This window comes from Rhinolophus sinicus, linkage group LG07 (genome assembly GCF_036562045.2).
Source record: "Rhinolophus sinicus isolate RSC01 linkage group LG07, ASM3656204v1, whole genome shotgun sequence".
NCBI lineage: Eukaryota > Metazoa > Chordata > Mammalia > Chiroptera > Rhinolophidae > Rhinolophus > Rhinolophus sinicus.
Window position 1 is genome coordinate 113,416,634 of NC_133757.1, and position 21,123 is coordinate 113,437,756.

General features: G+C 40.4%; 1 protein-coding gene across 1 annotated transcript; it reads right to left on the minus strand.

The window, feature by feature from the left end:
• Nucleotides 1–348: 348 nt before the first annotated feature.
• On the minus strand, nucleotides 349–11,770 carry RAB33B (RAB33B, member RAS oncogene family). Its single transcript, XM_074338518.1, has 3 exons — nucleotides 11,636–11,770; nucleotides 11,124–11,390; nucleotides 349–6,106 (listed from the first exon to the last, which is right to left on the minus strand). Exons 2-3 carry the CDS (start codon nucleotides 11,370–11,372, stop codon nucleotides 5,666–5,668), a joined length of 690 nt encoding a protein of 229 aa, XP_074194619.1. The 5' UTR covers nucleotides 11,373–11,390; nucleotides 11,636–11,770; the 3' UTR covers nucleotides 349–5,665.
• Nucleotides 11,771–21,123: the final 9,353 nt, after the last annotated feature.

Below are 21,123 nucleotides of genomic sequence, written 5' to 3' on the forward strand. Positions count from 1 at the left end.
CAAATATAAGATACTGACCTCAAAGATGTAGAAACAATTATCCATGATCAGGGCCACTGTGAGCAGAATAAGTGAGACTACTTCCTCCTCCTTCCCACCATGTAGTCATTATTTTGCAGAACATTTTGAAAGCAAGTTGCTGACATCAAGAGACTTCACCCCTAAATACCTCCATAGGTACCTCCTAAGATTCTCCCACTTAACACAATACCATTATCACAGCTAAGAAAATTCACAATCATTCTCTAATACCATCTCGCACCACAGTCTGTACTCAAATTTCCAAGCATTCTTTCTTTTGGAAGTCTCACTCCATATGATGTCAAATAGATTAAAATGCACCCACAATACAGTTTTTCTGGAAAATTTTTTTTAATGATTTAGCTACAAGTAAGCCATTTAATTTGTGATCAGTTAGTTTCTCAGCAAGCATGGTATATGGTCCTTTGGAAGCAAAATAATCTAACCTCCTAATTGATTTAAAATATAATTAGTTTCTGGTGAGGATGTGGAGAAACAGGAACCCCTGTACACTGTTGGTGGGATTGCAGATTGGTGCAGCCTCTATGGAAAACAGTCTGGAGGTTCCTCAAAAAATTAAAAATAGCACTACCATATGACCCAGCAATTCCACTTCTATTTATCCAAAGAAATCCAAAACACAAACTCGTAAAAATATATGCACCCCTGTGTTCACTGCAGCACTATTTATGATAGCCAAGATATGGAATCAACCAAATGCCCATCAGTAGACGACTGGATAAAGAAATTGTGGAACATTTATACAATGGAGTATTACTCTGCCATAAAAAAGAATGAAATCTTACCATTTGCAACAATATGGATGGACCTAGAAGGTATTATGCTGAGTAAAATAGACTGATAAAGACAAATACCATATGATCTCAATCATATGTGGAATCTAAAGAACAAAATAAACAAACAAAGCATAAACAGACTCATCGATATAGATGAACAAACTGATGGTTACCAGGTGGGAGGGGGTTGGGGGACTGGATGAAAAAGGTGAAGGGATTAAGTACAAATTGGTAATTACAGAACAGTTACGGGGATGTCAAGTTCAGTATGGGGAATATAGTTGGTAACATTGTAGTAACTATGTATAGTGCCAAGTGGGTACTAGACTTGCCTGGGGATCACTTCATGAATTACATAAAGGCCTAACCACTACGCTGTACACCTGAAACTAATATAAAATAATACTGAATGACAACTATAATTTAAAAAAATTTATAATTAGTTTTATGACTATTAATATTTTATCAGTTAATGTTAGCATGACTTTTAGTTTGCAGACATTTATTTTCATATTCTGAGGTCGATCCTTTCTTTTGTTCAGGTCTCAAAACTTTTCATAGCTCAGAGAGCGCCTTGGTCCTAGGCTTGGTGCCGATGCTGCCTGCTGTAGGGAGCTCGCTGGGGGGCAGGAGATGGGAGAAGGGGACTCAGCGTGTGGCCTCCAAAATATAAAGATGCAGACTTCAAACCCAGAAGCTCCCTCTCCCTGAGGCAGCTGCCATTGCCTGAATTTCCAAACCTGGACTAAAGTGAGTTCTTGAGGCTCAAAGAGTGAGAGAAAAAAGCTGCTTCTAGGAGACAGCAGTTTCTAGCCTGTGCAGCCTAGCATTCATGGGTCACTTCTGAAAAAAACAGGCTTTAAGATAGTAATGAAATGTAATCTGAGCAAGCCTCTGAGCTGGTCAGAAACTCCAGACTAGGGCACATGGTTTGGAAGCGTTTGGAGGCTTTTTGTTCGTTTTGCTTTGTTTCTGCTGTAGGGGATATCTGAAATCAAGAGTATCTAATTTGAATTCAATTCATAAAGCTGAAAAAGCGTCTAACTGTAAGAAATTTCAGGATGATGGTCCCCATTAAGACAAAATACAATAGAAAACGGAGAAGTTTGTACTAGAAACTACTCTGTCAACTGAAGAAGAAGTCCTACTTATGCTTCCAAGAGGATTTCATTAGTGTAAGTCAATCTAATAACTGCCTTACAGCATAAAAGGGGGCCGGCATTGTTATTGGCCCCATTTTGTAGATGGGGAAGCTGAGGCCTAGAGATGTAACATGGCTTATAGAGGTCTTCCTGAGATTCAGCTGGTAGAACTGCCTGCCATCATGATACAAGAGAAAAAGATGAAGACTTCAGTATTTTTTAAGTTCACTATCTTTTTTAAATTAAGAACTGCTGCTTTGTTTTTCTAAGCTGAGGAAAGGAGTTAAAAGCAGAGTGACTTCATCCTTCCTTTCATGTAACAAAACTCCCAGAAGACACATGTTCTCGGCAGAGTCTGGATGCAGTATTGCTACAGCATCATGCTGGGCATGAATTGCTCATTTTCACGAAGCATGACTCAGCCTTCACATCAGCAATTTTTTTCCTCTTGAAACCTCTTGCAGCTAACTTGTTAAAGACTCAAGAGGAATCACTTAAGGACATGAGTGATTGTCAAATGGCAAACACTCTGGGAAAGAGGGTGACTGTGGAGGAGACAAATGACATTCAAATACTAGATACTGACTGTGAAGATGGGGAAGCTGTTATATGCGATCAAGCCTCCTAGAAGCAGAATTAATGAAAGCAGTTCCTCCTCCTCCCACTGCAATATCCTAGGGACGGATGGAATGAAAGTGCTGCGATTAAAAATGCTTCATTACTTTGACAATCTTGATTTAACATTTTATGATGTTTCTAAATCCAGTTTATGTTGATAACTTGTACTTAATGACTGTCAGTTAAAAAAAAACAAACCCTCACAAAGACCCTTGGGTCCAAATAGAAGAACATCATCCACTGGGTTTATTAAACCTGGTGTGGAGTTTTCAGTTCCACCCACCGGCTACACAAAGGTTTTTAGTGAAATTCTTTTGCTAGATTTCCATCTCCCCAATTCGTTCTTGCAAATTACGATGCTGCATTTACACTTTAACAAATGGATCCAAAGTCTAGTGCGAGTCTTAGTTGGAAAATTTTTCAACAGAATGGAAAATTCTAACTTTTAAAATGCTCAAATAAGAGCGTTTTTGTAGGTGACAGAGGCTTTAGAAACATAGCCCATCAGACAGAAACTTTTCCAAACATCCACCAGGAAGAGATAGTGTTTGTTTTTGTAAAAATAACTCGTAAGTAGCATATTCCTTACTATGAAATAAATTCGACACATTTCATTATAGAAATGGTCAACAATTTGACTGATGTCACTTTATAAAAGAAAAATGTGTTGCACATCTTTCAGTTTGTTAACTACTATAAACTCTGCCATGAGATAACCAGTGAATCATCTGAATGGCACGAATTGAAATAAAATTTCTTTATGGCAAAGCTGGTTTATTGAACTTCATGAGGGAAATGTTACAGTGACACTATTCCACCACAAAATTATTTAACTTTAGTTTAGATTTCATGAGGAAACGTATTAGCAGTATACTGTCAATAAAGCATCATTAATAGCTAACTATATTAAATTCTGAATTAGCTTCCTTTGGTGTTCTCAAATTAAAACTTCTCCAGATATATATGTTTTTAATTAAAAGGTCACAGTTAACATAAATTCACACGAGTTACAAAATATATTTGTGCTTTAAAAATTAATAATTAGTTGTTTGATAGCCACCATGTTGGAAGTGATTTCTCAACAGTCAATGAAGTGTTTTTATAAATATTTTAGAAAATACCTAAAAGCTTTATCTCCATTCAACTCATATGTATGCTCTTTGTAAAAATAAAAAACATACATATAAAAAATTAAAACAAATCATTAGAAAGATACAAATACTTTAAAATTAATAAATATTAAGGTGAAAAAAGTAAATCCTTTCACAGACCTGTAAAGAATAGTTAACTACTAACTTCTTACAAAAAGAAAGTTAAATTCCTTTTTTTAAAAACCATTAACACTAGCACTGAAAAAACATAAATGTGCTTGGAAAGTCTGTAAACTTTCTTCCCCCACTTTAGAAAATGTTTTGAAAAGCAATAAACAGATTCCCTTCTTTAAAAAACTGTTACACCCATCATAATTATTACAGCTGTCACTGTTTTACTATAAAAATAGTTACAAATCAACATTAATTTAGATAAAGTCAAATCCTTTTTAATTCTAGCATCTCCCTAAACATAAAGCCAAGTTGTTTTTCCTTAATCTCTAATATTTAAAACTGAAGAATTATTTCCCGTAATTATTACTTGCAGTTAGTTCAGTTCATAGAATTATCTTTCATAATTAAATTATCCAGTTAGGACCATCATGGTGATAAAACAAAAATCCTAGATTAGACACATATTTGATTCCCACATTCTGAAATACTGTAAGTACAATCATCTTTTGGCTTAAGTTCCTCTAAAATGATGCAGGACAGCAATCTATCAGAGTTAGTGCACACACGGCAGTAAAAGTCCATGGCTTACGTCCGTTCATATGATAGTTTCGTATGCAAGCTTACTATTTCCTCTGTGCAAAGTCTTAACTTCAAAACAAAAGTAGGGTAAAAAACTTTTTGAAAGATTCTTTCCACCACTGAAGGACAAACAAGATATTTTCCAATATATAATTTGTTTTTCATACTGAGGAGGAATAGCATGTTGTGGCCATAAAATTTAAAGATTTTAAAAATTGATATACTGTAACACAATACTATTACAGATACATGGGAACTCACAGCAATTAGAGGTCTGTCCTTGGAGCTACAATCCAAATGGAAGATGATTTGTTAATTCAGCCTTTAGTCCATTAAGTTGATTGGGTGTGAGGGAGAGCAAGAGATACTATGCCAGATACACATCCAGAAATTACTAAAAGCTAAGAATAGGTCTCCTGTGGTAGCCAGGAACCACGTTTACCTATTTTCCCCCCAAGTTACAACTCCTCATATGCTTTCAATTTGTTTTTCACTGTTTAAAGATATCATAATAAAATATAAAGCACCTTATTATGTCATTTCATTTGCATTAAAACTTAACGTATTTTGCATATTTTAATAGAATTTACTAAGAAAACAGTTCAAATTACTCTTCTAAAAGTAAGTTTTTATAGACCTGATACTGATTAGAAATATCAAGCATCACAATCTGTTGGCAAAGTCATTCTTTATGGACTGAGAACCAGAACACACTCGATGCCTTCTCCTCCCACTGGAACTAAAGTCTTAGCTCTAAAATGCACCGATAGTAATGCAATTAAATCCATCAATACAAAGAAAGAAGTCTAAGGAGAGGCAAATACCAGTTTTTAGCCAATTGAGAACACTCCCCCATTCAAAGGACATACCATTAAGTGTGTACTGAACCCTTAATATTTGGTTTTCAATCACAGGAACACAGGATTGAATAGTCACTGACTCTTGAAACTCCATCATACGCTTATTTGAAGCCCCCTTCACCGGGCTCTCAAGGGAGAGATGTTCTGATTCGTCCCACCTTGGCTTCATTTTCAACCTCACCTGAAAACCAACTTTTTCCTTGTGCTGTCACAGTGACAAACTTGATTAAGCAAATACAGAATACAAAAGTGAGCATGAAGATGATAAACAGCCAAGTGTCAGGATGATTCACTGTATTTGAGATGAAATCTTATGACTATCACTGTCATACTTCCAAAGTATTTCTTTAGTCAAAATTAAGTAGTATAACAAAGACTGTTATTTAGCACCAGCACGTCACTGAAGGCTTTGGTTCAGGTTTCAGGATAACTCCGTTATCAGGGGGTTGACTAAGCATTAATGGTTTGTGGCTCTTAAGCTTATGGGCCAAGGTCATAAATATAGCTTCCACGTGGTCATTATCATTGGGGTTTTTAGCAGAGGTTTCAAACAAAGGCATACTGTGTGTGTCAGCAAATTTTTGTGCCAAGTCTGTAGGTACCTGAATGGCACTTCTTAAGTCACATTTATTTCCAACGAGAATCCGTGGTATGTCACTGGCTAGCAAATGTTGTTTGCATTCTTCTATCCAAGATGGCAGGCTGTGAAAACTAGCCATGTTGGTCATATCATACACGAAGACCACGGCATGGACGTTTCTGTAGTAGTGCTGTACCATGCTCTTTCTGAAGCGTTCCTGTCCTGCTGTGTCCCATAGCTGGATCTGAAAACGGAAAGAGAGAGAGAGAGAGAGAAACTGATTCCAATTATTCATACTGAAAATCTGAATCACCCTTGCATGGTCTTTAGTACTCCTTCCCTTCTACTACTTTGTTCCCTTCCATACGCCTTTTCAGTGTTATTTATGGGATCCACATTTCATGATGCTAGACACCTTGCAATTAATGCAAGTCCAGACAACTTGCAATTAATGCAAGCATCTGAACAAATATTTCAATTTAGCATTTACATTTCATTAAATCAAATGTCTGAATAAAATTATGCCTCAAAAATGGATTTTAAAATATTAAAACTGTATCAGGTTTCAACAAACGTAAGTGTCTAATTCCTATCAATTTAGTTACTATATGCCCTTCTCTACCTTTCACAAGTCTAATTTAAAACAGCAGATTTAGGACAGACGTTAGAGTCATGAAGTCTAGCCCCCAACATACACACACACACACACACACACACACACACACATACAGTCTACGAAATCCAAGCCCCCTTGAAAATTTTAAAGGCTAAAAGAATTCACTTATCTATCCTAAACATCTCTAACGACAAAACACTTACAATATCTCCTAGTTGAAATAAAAGGAAATTGGGGAAAATGACGTCTAAAGATGGCCCTTTGTAAATGCCTCATTAACTCAGTAATTACTTTCATTGCTCTCCAATAAAGTGTGAAGTTATTATTTCACACTTTTTCTTTCCCAGAAATCTTGATGTGATTAGGTGTAAGTTCAGCAGGATTGATGGGAAGAGTATTGCTGAGTCCACCCCATCCTAGAACAAAACCAAAGGATGGTCTTAGGGGTAAACAGCCTCATCATCACCACTTGCGTTTATTGAGGACTTGGAGACAGGTCTAAATTCTGTGTATTTTTTTGAAGTTTAGTTTTCATAAAAGAAATTCATGTTCGTTATGGAAAACAGAAAATAGAAATAAATGGAAAATTGACTTAAAGACAATCATTAATAATATTTTGGTATATTTCCTTTTTGTGCGCTTTTTTTTAAACTTATAAGTATATTGTGCTTGAAACATTATAAATCATTCTTCACTGATGAAATTACTGTTTGAATAGAGTTACAGGAAATGTTACTAAAAGAGAAAAGATCAGCTCCAATTTATTTGGGCAGCTTTTAGATGGGTCATCCAAATTATTTCCAAATATCTTTCTAAATGTTAAAGATACATTTTTTTAATTTACAAAAAACCAGCAGATATAATTCCCATACCATAAAATTTACCCTTTAAAAATATACAATTCAGTGGTTTTTAGTATATTCCCAAGGCTAAGCAATCCTCATCACTATCTAATTCCAGAACGTTTCATCACTCCAAAAAGAAACCCCAGGCCCATTAGCAGTCACCCCCATTCCTCCCCTGGATGATGCTGAGCAGAAACTGGAGAGGCAGAAAGTCTCAGAGACATAGAGAAAAAACGGAGGGTTGCTAGATGGGAGGGGAGTGCGGATAAAGGAGAGGGTGAGGGGATTAGAAAGCACAGTCAGTAACCACAAGATGGCCACGGGGATATGAAAGATATTTTGGGGAATGTAATCAATAATGTAAAGATTTTGTATGGTATCCGATGGACACCTGTCTTATTAGGGAGACCCTTCAGGGATGGTGTAGATGCCTGATCACTGCACTGTACACCTGAAGCTGAATAATAATGAATGTCTACTATAATTTAATATATATATATAGTCACAGGATGTGGAGTACAGCATAGGGAATAGACTCAATGGAGTTGTAACAGCTACATACGATGACAGAGGGGTAGTAGATTGGGGGACAGGGGTTATCACTTTGTGAGGGGTGTAAATGTCTAACTAGTACATTGTTTTGTACACCTAAAGAAAAGAGAAAAGAAACAGGAGAGGCAGATTTGCTAGGAAAGATGAATTCCTTCAGACATTTGAGACGAAGGAGGGATTATCCAAACAGCCATGTCGAGAAGACAGCAGGAAATGCAGAATGGCAGGAGGACAGAGATCTGGGCCAACCAAAGACTCGGAAGTAGTCTTCCCAGAAGTGACAGGTAAAGCCGAGAGAGTACTACAGGCGAGACTGTAGATAGAAGAACAGGTCAAGGGTAGACTGAGGCTCACCCTGGAATCGTCCTCAATTGCTGCCACATTTATTTTCCTCTTTTAATTCTACATATGTAATACTTAGGAACAGATGAACAAGTATAGACTTTATTACATTTCCTAAAGCATTTAACTGATTCTGAAAGGGCACCGCTACACAACATGCTCTATGAAAAATTTCTAGTCCACAATTAAAAACATTTAGCACAATATCTCATTTTTATCAAACAAAATAGTCTAGTACGTCATTTTATTAAAGTAACATAGAGCTGTCCAGCTTTCACTTTAAGATGAAATTAGAAGAAAAGTCATTTCAGATTAGGCTTATAATTTTCAGCAGCACTTAAGATGGAGTACAGATTAACAAAAAAGCAGAAACAGTACATGGGATGAAGCTCTTCTATTCACTTCATTTTTTTTTAAGACACTAAAAAAATTAAGTTTTTAAAAAGTGTCCAATGTAGCTGTATCTTTTTCTGATACAGAAATTTCAGAATATTTCTGTAATCTTTTGAACCACAATAAATATCTCTCTCAGGTTTTCCAGTTGGAGGTACAAATCAATGGCTCAGGCCTTAGAAAGGAGAAAATGAAACTGTGTCCAGGTCCTTGTTGACATAACAGGTTAGGCTGAAGCTCAGGAAGAATGACCCCAGAAAAAATGTTTTCTCCTTACTCCTCTCACGGGACCACAAGGACCGACTCTGTGCTCCCAGTTTCCTCACACCGGTGGTCCTGGTTTACTTTTCACTGCCAGCACTTGTCCCAGTAGTTAAGTGTTCAACTTTATACACTGGACATGCTTTGTATTTTTTCAATATAAGTATCTCTTCAATTTGCACCTGACTCATCTGTGATCCTAAAGTATGAATGGCAAACCAGAAGCAAGTAAAGTGCTATCAAATCTCAACTCCCCCCCGCCTCCCTTCGGGCTACTTATTTTAATATCCTGCTCCCAGTTGGGGGGAATTTCTCTCCCGTTCATCTGTCTGCCTATGCTCTACTTTATTTCTGCTTCACTCTCTGGTTATGCAGCTACAGACCTGATGGAGTCAAAGCAGAATGATGGTGCTAAGCCACGAGGGAAGAAGAATCTCCTAAAGATTACCAACTAACCTGGTGCTTCATATATGTTCTCGTCTAATTCTCACACCAGCCTGACACAGTATTATTATCTCAATGTTTCAGAAGAGAAAATAGACTGTGAAAGATTAAGGAACATGCCTAAGGACTAGAGTAACAAACCACCCCCAGCTTGCCTGAGACTGAGGGGGTTCCAGGGATGTGGAATTTCCAGTTTTAAAACTGGAACAGTCTCAGGCATTCTTGGTCACCCTACTAAGGACACACAACCCATCCTTACCCTTTCATAGGTTCAGATTTGAGCCAGGTCAGCTGGGCTCCAAAACCCATGCACTTTCTCCCAGAACTCCTGCTTCTCCCAAACTAAGGTTGCTCTCAAACCTCAGAAGCCCCATTATTTTCCTCACCTACAGTTCCTGGGCCTAACCTAATTCTGATGAAAATCTCCAGTCTCTTCTTATCCTATCTTTTCCTCTGTAATGGATACAAATCTTTTTTTAACGCCTTAATACAGCGCACCCAAAGGATCACCATTGGTAGCTTCAATGGGACAATGAAAAACTAAAGTGAAAATGAAAAGGCAAAAGGGCTTATAGAAGGATGATCTCTTTTCAACCCAATTTCTTCTTTGCTGTACTGTCATCAGCATTTAAACCCCTTTGGGGGTGGGGGGATTAGGGGGGTGGGTAGGGAACTAAAAATTAAATTGTTCTTACCTCAAGGATGAGGGTGTAGGAAGAAAGCAGTGAGCCTAGTTTTACCCCCATGGAGGACTGAAGTAAAGATGAACATCCTATTAGGTTGGTGCAAAAGTAATCGCAGTTTTTGCAGTTATTTCTCACCTTTTAAACCACAATTACTTTTGCACCAACCTAATAATTTAAAGCAAAAACGTAAATGCAGTATAAGGCAGGCAGGGCAGTGCCTAGGGTCCGCATGTTTTAAGGGGTGGTATCAGCAGATGGCTGAGGAGTTAGCAGTGGCTTGGAATGAAGACGAGTGTCAGGTTTACTCCATCAGGAGGCCTTGGCCCTGTCATTGGTCTTCATTCTCCAGTGCCCCATTCCAAGTCCTCGGAACCCCCGTCTTGGCCTTGGGCTTATGACCTTCTCCCCTATTATTACTGTGTCCTTAGTCTCAGGAGCCAGCAATAAACATTAAAAAAGAACTGGGAGAGAGTGGCACCAGGAATGTGCTTCTGGCAACACAAGCAGGAACTATAATAGTATGTACAGAATGTTTCTGCAGGAAAACAGATTTTTCTAAACAACTCAACGTCATACAGAAATTACAGCAGCAAAACTGGATGTGACAAACCTACCTAAGCACTTCCTCAAAGACAACAGGGCTTCACTGTCACAATACAATACCCAGGGCAATGCTCAGGTGACTGTTTAATAACTAATATTTACTAAACAGATTTTCCAAGCTGGAGAAATTTCGCTGTTTCTCCTTTGGTCTTACTTCACTGACTTCCAGCACATGAGACACTGCCAGTGAGTCAGTGGATGCCCCCCACACTCTTGCTACTCAAAGCATGGTCCGCGGACTAGCGGTTTCTGCATCCCCTGGGACCTCACCAAATCAGAATCCGCCTTTAAAAAAAAAAAAAAAGCTGGGTAAAGGGCACGACATTAAAGTTGGAGACGCACTGCCTTACAAGTTTGCTCTATACAAATCCTTCCAATCCCCAACTCCCATCTCCCCATCAGCGTTGAGAAAAAAATGGAGCGTACACACTGCACCGGGCCAGCGTTTAACCCACGGTGGGTTGGCACACGCATCACGCCGGGGCGCCCCTCCTCCCTGGCAGCCCCCCATCCGCTCACCTTGATGCGCTCCCCATCGATCTCCACTGCTCGTTCTCGGAAGTCCACCCCGATAGTCGCCTCTGTGCGGTCCGGGAAGCGGCCGGCGCAGAAGCGGTAGGTCAGGCACGTTTTGCCCACATTGGAGTCGCCGATCACGATTATCTTGAAGATGCGGGAGCGGGCCGGCGGCAGAAAGGCTGACGTCCCGGACAGCGCACCGCTGGACGTGAAGCTCGCCTCCAACGACGACTCCATCTCGGAAGCCATCTCCTGACCCGCCCCACACTGAGGCGGAGGAAAGCAGACGCAGACCCGCTAGGAGATTACGCCGCCGCGAGCGAGGGCGCCCAGCCTGCCGGCTCCGCTGAGCAACGTCGCCGGAGCCACCGCCCTCCAGGCCGGCGGCGCGCGTGCGCACCTTGGGCCCCGCCCCCGCCGGCGCAGGTGAGGCGCCCCCAGCCCCGCCTCGTAGGTCCTCCCGCCCGGGCCGCCGCTGCACCCCAGCGTCACTCGGGCCGGCGCGCGTCTACCTGGGAAGGCCTGGAATCTGTCGGGGGCTTGACGGCGGCGCGGAAGGCCAGCCTGCCGAGCGGCCGAGCGGGGCGCCCCAGGCCTGGCACCCGGGCTGGCCCCGTCACGCCACGTCCCAGGCTCCCGCCCTCCGGAGGAAGCCGCGCAGTCAGTCTGGGGGCGGGGAGAGAGGCAGCGGAGAGGAAGGAGGTACCGCCAGGCTTTCTCTCGCGAGACCGCCGTAGAGCCGCCTGTGCCGCGGGCGTGCGCCTGGTGACGGGCTGTAGGGTGTCCGAAGGCTCCGGTGTCGGTGTGGGCGCTGGGGTCGGCGTAGTGTTGGGGCCTTCGCGGACGTGCGAGTGGAGACGGGTGCCCTGGGCCTGCAGCTGGGCGCTGCGCCCTCGGCTGCGCTCCCTGCCTCGCCCGGCCGCTCTGGGCCGCGGGAGCTGGGCCGGCGACAAAGGCTGGAGGGAGTGGGACGCGAAGTGCTACCAAAGGCCCGCCCGGCGCGGGAAGCCCTTGCGGGCGAGCTGCGGGCTGCGGGGAGTGTGGCAGCCTTTATTCTTGGCAGGCGCGTGGCTGTCAGAGAGTAGGCAGGAGTTCGAGGCCGCCTACCGCGTGGGCGAGAGTAATTTCCTTAGCCGCCCGCTAGGCCCTGTGATGGTATCCGCGGGACCCTGGTGCCCAGGGCTCGTTTGGCAGATGTCCCCGGCCCGAGAAGTAAAGATCACCTGTAGGCCACTTGGGAGCATTGAACCTGGGAGTTACTAGATGGCTTCTCTGATGAGACTAAAACCCGTTATGCCCTAGTTACGTCTTATGCCTGGGTGACGATGGTGTAGCCGTTAAATACTACTGAGCGCACGCAGGAATTGCCTGGCAAACTACCTAAGGAAAATATTAATAGGAGAGAACACCCAGCCTTAAAGAGCCTTCTCTGGATTACCGTGAATTTTACAGAGGAAACCTACCATACATTAAGTCATATAAAAGGTCCAAAATGTGCAAACATTGCATTTTGTGAAAAGTTGCTTTGCGATAAGACTTTTTGTATGTTTGAGCCAAATGGTTATGGCATTTTGAAAGTCAAGGACTATGGAGAGGAGGACATGGCAGGTCTTAAATAGAGTAAGGGGAATGACAGAACACTGAAAGTTCTAGGAAAGGAGATAAACTGTTTATTCCATTAGATAAAAATAGAGCAAATTAATTGTAGAACCTGAACATGGCCAGAGTTAACAGGAATTTACAACCTGGTTGAAATGTGTATGCCAATTACATTTATTCAGTTTTCTGCTTTGGGTACTAGAACATGGGCTGGAAAATTCTGATTGTTTATCTATGAAGTTATTTCCAGGAAGATTAATCATCCCAGAAACTATAGTAGCAAGCGTTGGAATATAGTCCTCTAATTTACTCTATCCCAGTCAAAGGAGAGAATCAGAAGATTTAGGACAAAAAGCCATTGAAGAATTCAAAGATGTGGATAATCATGTAATTTCAGAGGGTGGTGACAAAAGTATCAACATCTTTGCACCCCAAGACCTTTGCTCTTTGTTTTTTGTATTCTGGCTTTTTTAATTTTTTTTTTATTCTGGCTTTTTTGGTTTAACTCTTGCTACACTGCATCAGAAATTCTTTTATCTTGTCTGTTTATCCATATCCTATTCATATTTCACATCCTTGCTCAAAAATCTCGTCTCTGAAGCTTTTCTTGATTAGTTCAGCTCAGAATGTTCTTTGCTTTAGTCTAAGTCTAGCACACTTTTGGGGTATTGTTCTTTTGGTTTTTGAATGCTGTCTTCACTGTTTAAGTTTCATAATTATGTATTGTCTTACATACTGTATTGTCAACTCTTGACTATAGACTGAAAACTCGTTGTTATTCAGCAAATGATTAATAAATGAGTGAAGTGAGAAATTTCTTGTGTAAGGATTATCAATTTGAACCCCAATTATACACAGTTGAGCACCACTGAGATGGAAAAATCACAGTGGACTCTGGACATAGTTATGAGTTTTGTATTTTCAGTTAGCAGTTTGAGAGACTCTTCATGAGACTAAAGTATATGCCTCTTCTTAACTGAAAAACACCAGAACCTCCAGGTTTGATAGTTGAAAGAGAGTCTATTATACTATCGGGAAGAGTAGACTTTTTAAAAAGTGGGTAAATTTTAAAGTCTTACTTCTCAGCAAAAATAATAGCAATATTTTGTGGGGATTATAACACATAGAAAGGGAATGTATGCCTACAATTATCACAAAGGTTGGGAGGGGAAAATGAAAATATCTTACATTATAGTCTATGTGTTGTAGTATGATACTTTTTGAAGGTAGACTGATGAGTTAAAGACGTATATTGTAAAACTTAGAACTAAAATAATAAAGAAGCATAGCCAAGCCAACAGAGAAATTAAAATGGAATACTACAAACTAGTCCAAAAGGAACCAAAAAGGTAAAATAAAAAATAAAAATGTAGGTTGTTCAAATAGAAAACAAGTATCAATCATATCAATAATTAATTGTAAATTTAGACACTGCAATTAAAAGGAAGACATACTTCTCTAAATAAAAAAGCAAGGCCCAGTTATGTACTATTTACATAAAAGGCATCACCAACATAAAAACAGATAAGTTCAAATTAAAATGATGGGAAAGTATGCAAACAAGCTGGATCACCAGTATTAATGTTAGACAAAGTAGACTTCAGGAAAAGGAATTTGGTCCATCTTCAAGACAAGCGATAAAGACGGACATTTCATATAAAAGGGTCAATTCACCAAGAAGGTATAGTAACAAAGCTTCAAATTACATGAAGTAAAAACTGACAGAAAAGAAATAGAAAAAATCTACAATTATAGCTGAGATTTCAAGTCCCCTCTCAGTATCTGATAAGACAAGTAGACTTTAAAAATCAGTAATATATGTGAACTACAATAAAAACAATTATGCAGAGTGAAATAAATGATATTTTTAAAAAGTAAATACTGTATAGAGTCTCATTTATATAAAACTGAAAAACAAACTAGATATAGAAAGCTGAGGGTAGGGCCTCGCATGGTAGGAGGGAGGGATTACAGAAGGGCAGGAGGAAACTAGGGTGATGGATATGTTTATTACTTTGGTGATTTCATGGGTGTGTACATATGTCTTGTACATTTTAAGTATAAGCAGTTTATTGTATAAATTATACCTCAATAAAACTAAAAATATACTTCCCTTTGAGGACCATCAAGTTCCTCTGTTATACTATTTTATGTCAAATCTGAGTAAAACATTAGAGTAAAATTTTAATAAGATGAGAGTGTGTGTGTGTGTGTATTTTAATTTCTGGACAAGATAATCATGACAATAAAGATAAAATCACCTGATTAGTTATAAACTATTATAGTTAAATGATTAAATACATAAGGTAAAATGGTCCACAATATTTTATTTCTAATGATTGAAATTGCTCCACTTTACTAGGGAATAAATATAAATACTAGGGAATATTTAAATTCGGAGTATGAGTAGGTAATGGAATAAATAGTACTGTTACTACTTCATGCAATAATGTAAAAACAGGTCATTGAGAGAAAATTTAGTTTTATTCATTTAGATGTAAACTGTAGAAACAACATTGGCATTTAGTTATTGAATACTGAGTATATTGTTGAAACTTCTTGACCGTTTCAATTTCTCTTTTATGTAGCTATTCAAGGAATATACAGAAGGCCTCAGCCAATTACATTTCCTTCCAAAGGGGGTTGTGAATGAGACGGCCAGTGTGGCTTAATGCTGCCCCCGTAAGTACAAGCCTCAACACAGGCAGCTGATTGTGTTCCCTATGCTCAGGGTTCTTCTGTATTACACGTACACACTACAAGCAAAACCACACCAAACCGAAAAAACCACCAACTTGATCCCAGCCCTAAGGAGTTAGTCAGTCAGGGAAACCCATGACTAGGCATTTCCATACAGTGTCGTGGGTGCTCTGAGAGCAGAAGTACAGACACTATGTGGGCTCAGAAGGGCACCAGGAGCGTGTGGGGGTTCAGGGAAGACCAGTAGGGGAGGAAGTTTATCTATAATAAAAGCATTGAATAAGAGGAGTGATGAATTAATGAGGTAAGAGAAGTAAGGAAAGATGACATTCTGCAGTGCCCTATAAACTATTTTATCCTAGAAGCAACGGAAGCTTTTGAAGGATTTTAAGCCAAGCAATGAAATAATTAGATTTGTATTTTAGGAATACTGTTCTGGTTGCAGTAGAGAGAATAGATTAAAAGGAGATGGGATTAGAGGCCATTTAAAGGTTGTTGGAATAATTTGGGCAAGAGATGATACTAAAATAGGATTATAAACAGGAAAGTGGAGAGAAGTGGGCTCGAAACAGGTAGAGTAAATGTGACTTGCTAAAAGCTCACTGTGCAGAACTGGGAAGAGGGAGACACCAAAGATGACTTCCATGCTTCTGACTTGAGAACTGAGCAGAAGGAGGTGCCCCGAAAAGCGGAGGAGCAGGTTTTGAGAACAGATAAAATTCAAGTTTAGCCCCTGCCGAGCTGAGGGACTTGTGGTATATCCAAGTATATGTATTTAACAACTGCATGTATGACATGATGTTCGGGAGGGAAATATGGAACCTTCAGCACGTAAGTTATCACTGATACCGTAGGAGTAGAATGGAGCCCTGGCTGTATTTCAGGAAACGTGCCCTGCACATAGCGACATGCACAGAGTAGACGGAAGATGAGCAGAGAAAACAGAAGGAACAGCCAAGGAAGTCCCTGCCTTCCACTCCACGTCAGGCCGGCAGAACTTCCTGCTGCTCCCTCAGGCTCCCAGTTTTCCATCTATGCATCCATCAAGGCATATATTCCCGTCATTGAATATATTTATCTTCATCTCTCCTTCTACCAAACTAAGGATCTTAAGGCCCCAATCATGTCATATTCACTGGATTCCCAGGACTAAGCACAGTGCCTGGCAGATAGTCTTTCATAAGACTTAAGAATTAATGATGGGAAAACATTTATTGAGTATTTTTTGTGTTTGGGGCACTTTACATACCAGGTCTATTATTAAACCCATAATGGATTAAGACAGAAAAGTGAACTGCCCAAGTTGCCAGGATTCAGGTCTGAGTCTTTGTGAGTCCAAGCCTTTTCCACTACATCATACTCTCTCCAAAAGACCGGTGAATGAAGTCTGTCTTTTACAAAAGCAGGAAAAAAGGGATTGCACCTTGTAGAAAGTACAGGTACTGATCCTTATGCTAAAGAGGGTGCAGTCCTGTAAAGTCCTTATATTCTGTCTGTTGGGACGTGTGCTGCAGGCCATGCCTGCCAGAAGTGTGGCCAGTCAACGGCTGTCTGTCTTACACCCATAAGGGAGTGGAGCAGAGACTAAGCCAGATACTACCACACTCAGCATTGTGCACAGCATCCTCTGCAAGGGTCCAACAATTATGACAGCCATGGATCTAGAAACACTCCTACAAAGGTCAAACACTGCCTGGGACCCTCAATTTATCATTTTGTTAAAAGAAAAACTGGGCCAAAAGCTGAGAAACTGTAGTTCCAGCCAAACTTTTCATTCCCATGATACGTGGTCACCGCTCAGACAGTGGCCATTACCCAACCACCAGCCTCCTGTCGTCTCCAAACTGCCGTGTGCCTGACTGCATGCCCTCTTGACCCCTCACCCCTACCTTTCCCACAAGACCCTCCTTTGGGCCTTTCCATCGTGGGTTTTGGAACCTATTCCACTGAAAATAAACTGACCTGTACCCTCCGTTGTTGTTGATGAGTATGTCTTCTATTTCCTTGACCTCTTTCTCAATGACACTGCTTCCTTTTCAGTTTCCTCAAACTCTATGCACCACAGACGTAGAATTGATAGCACATTTTTTCCCAAATTCTATTTTAAACCACTTCACTCTCTGGTAAAAACTTTCATTCCATTGAAGTTCATTCCATCCAGTTTTGTCACCATTGACCTGCTTTGTTCCTAACATCCATTAACCTCCAGGTCATTTCCCCACAATAACATACCTGGATCGTGTTAATCCTTTAAACCTCAATTCCTTTCATTATTTCCTAGATCTCAATATTCATGTGAATGGTCCGCTGAACACCCAATCATCCCAGTTCCAAGGCCACTTCAACTTCATTCTCTTGGCCACATTCCCCTCTGTTCTGGAATAGTTCTGAGGGACTTCAGTGCCCTTACCCTCCCATCCGTGCTACCCCCAGCAGCTTGGTCCACAAGCTCAAAACCTCCTTTCCTATAGTATTGCCTTTTCTTCCAGTTTATTCTTGGTCCCACTTTCTTCCATATCGCCTGGTTCACCTCTCCTCTCACAACTATGTATTTACCTATAGCCATTCCCTTCCTTTTAATTTCTCAGAAAAGGTAACTTTTTTCAGGGCCCACTTTTCCTGTCTCTTTTGGGACCTGGCACCTTCAAGTTTCTTCCTCCTCTACAAGTTCCTTTCAAATTACAATCAGGCTTAAATCTCTCAAATATCATGACTCCCCTTTTCCCCTTTATCTCCTTGTTTCTGCCCCTCATCTCTTTCCATCTCATTCAAAGCTTTTGGAAAAGTGGCATTCTCTGCAAGTGTCCATGTCTTCACTTCTCATTCCCTGTGCAACTCATTCCTGGGCTTCAATTCCCACTACTCTGTGGAAGCCAATTTTGCTAATTCGACGAAGGATTTCCTAATTGCAAAATCTAAGAAACATTAGAGGTGAGTTTCTAATAGTTTTCAGCAATGGTAGTGTTATCACTCATTTTACTCGGGAGGAGTGTCTCTGGCCTGCAGCATACATGTAACATTGCAGTGGGGCTGAAAGGTAAGCACACATGGACCCTATTTTCTTGGTTTCTAATGCTAATACTTCAGCAAGATGGCCTGGCAGTCTGTAATCATCAGTACATCTGGAACACACCTCTTGGCCACTTTAGTACTGTCATCCTATCCACTGGAGTGGTTCCTGATGTAGGAACTGCATTTCACTTAAGGGATACAGCGAAGGTAGTTTCTAATTCACAAAGTAGGTCTATGATCTTAGATACTTACCTTCATCTTAGAGATCCACTTCCCCATTGTAAAAGGAAGTCCAAATGTCAGCATAACAGGAGGCTGGGGGAGGGGAGATAAGTGCCACATAAAGCAGTGTCAGGATAGCAGAAGGGATAGACAAATACTTGTAAGAACACATAGTTTAGAAAATACTCATTTTTATTTCAACAATTTTTTTTCTCTAAGGAAGTCCTAAATAGCACTTGAACTTCAATACTAGCTCTCTAGGCAGAATAATGGGATTCAGGAACAGTGTAGTTTAGTTTGCCTTGAAATGAAAAACCTAGGTTCAAGTTCCTGCTTTAACATTCACAGTGACCCTGAACACCCAGCTGATAACGGGAGCAACGTGGGGAAGGATACACACGGGTTCTCTGCCCTGGCTCTGCTACTGGCTGGGCACTCCTTAGCGAGTCATTTAAGACGGAGACACTTATCTTCATCTACGTTATGAGCACTTTGGAAATTACAAGGAGTAAAAAACAATGTTTTTGATTATTATTAGAGTCTGTTTTCCTCCTAAAAAATGGTTACACATCCTGATAACACTCCCTCCTGCTTTTCATCTGGTCAGCCTTGATAGATCAGTACAAAGTGCCCTTGACCTTTGGGAGCATAGAAACCAAAGTAGTATTTGTTTCTATTGTAGATAGTTTCCCTACTTTCTGAATTAGTATTATTCAGTATTTTGTCCACCCATTTTTTTCAGTGGGAAATAAAAAATTGTTTTAACTATAAAAAAAGTATCCTATATAGACCCCAAATTAACAAAAACACCAAATCTTAACACTGCCACATTTACCTCAACCATGTTTTTTAGGAAATAAAAATCATAGGCCATCTACATGCCTCTCCTTCCTCTAAAGAGAAACACTGTCCTGAATTTTGTTTAGAACTCCCAAGCCTGTTTTTAAACTTTTACTTTACATGAATATATCCATAAACCAGTATACTAAATACTGTTTTACATTTAAAAAATTTACATACAAGATATACAATATGATGTCATTTAACTTACTTTTTTTGGGATCACCAGTTTTGGAGAACAATCCTCATTCACTTAATGCTAGCTTATTCGTTTTATAACTATACAGCGTTCCATTAAATGAATATAGCACAATTTATCCATTCTCATATTACATTTTATTTCCAGATTCCATTATTATAAACAAACTGTGATGAACATTCTTGCGTGTCCCTCTGGCAAATGTGTAAGAATGTATACAGGGTAGAATTTCTGGTTCACAAGATATGCACATGTTTAATTTTAGCAAACGAATATTGCCAATTCCCTCGTAATGATTATCAATTTTTACTCCCAGTGCCTGAAAGTTCCTGGTGTTTTTGAACATCATGGCCAACGTTTGCTATTCAGACTAAAATGTTACCAAATAGGTAGGTATGAGTTACAGTGTCTTGATTTTGACCCTGTTGAACCCAACCTGTGAAAAATTTTGATTCAATACAATTATCTTCTACTTTTCAACTATTTCTTGGCCTCCTTTTGTTAGTTTCTCTTCCTCTACCGGCTTCTGTTGGTAGTTGTGAGCCATCAGCTTTGCTCAGTCTCTTTCAGCAGTCTTGTCCCAGGCCATACCACTCAGAATTCACTCTTCAATCACCTCTTCTAAGTTTCAAACCCAAATACCTAGCTGCTTCCTACCCATCATAATGGGACTTACATGTCCCATAGGCATGTCTGAAAAGGACCTCACTTTTCTCCTCAGTTTCTTCCCAATTCTTACTGTTTAATGATACCGTCGAAGATAAATTGTTTTATGTCCAAACCGTGGACACCACTGCTAATGCTTCCTTCTCTATTCACGACCCTCTTCCCTCCGTCAGCTTATCTAGTCTCTACCATCTCAGTATCTCTTGTATGCCCTGCCCTCCTCGCCGTACTTAGTTGTCCTTACCACTTCTCCGCAGGTTATATTGGTCAGAAGCAAGCACGCTGGGGTTAGACACACCTGGGCGTGAATGCAGAGCTTTATCACTGACTTACAAGCTGTGTGGGCATGGGCAAATGATGACCCTCAGGTTGTTCAATGGGAGGGATACACCTCATATGGTTTTCTCAAGGATTAAAGAGCTAACGGATGCAGAATGCTTCCTACATTGCCTGGCACATAGTGAGAGCGCAGTGAGCGATAGTTATTCATTAGCTCAGCTTGTCTCCTCATTAGTCGGTGCAGCCACGCTTGCTCCTCGCTCCCATCACATTGCTAGCAGAAGTCTCTCAAACACTTATCATCCTTTCCTCATTCTCCATTAACTGTCCTTTGCTTACACAAAGCCAAAGTCAACCTCTTAGTAAGTCACGTAAGTTTCTCTTTAATCTGAGCCCCAGCCTCATCGCCCAGATTCTGTTCACACTAGTTCACATCAACTCCCTGAGAACTCCATCTTGTTTCATGTATCTGTGCTTTCAGAA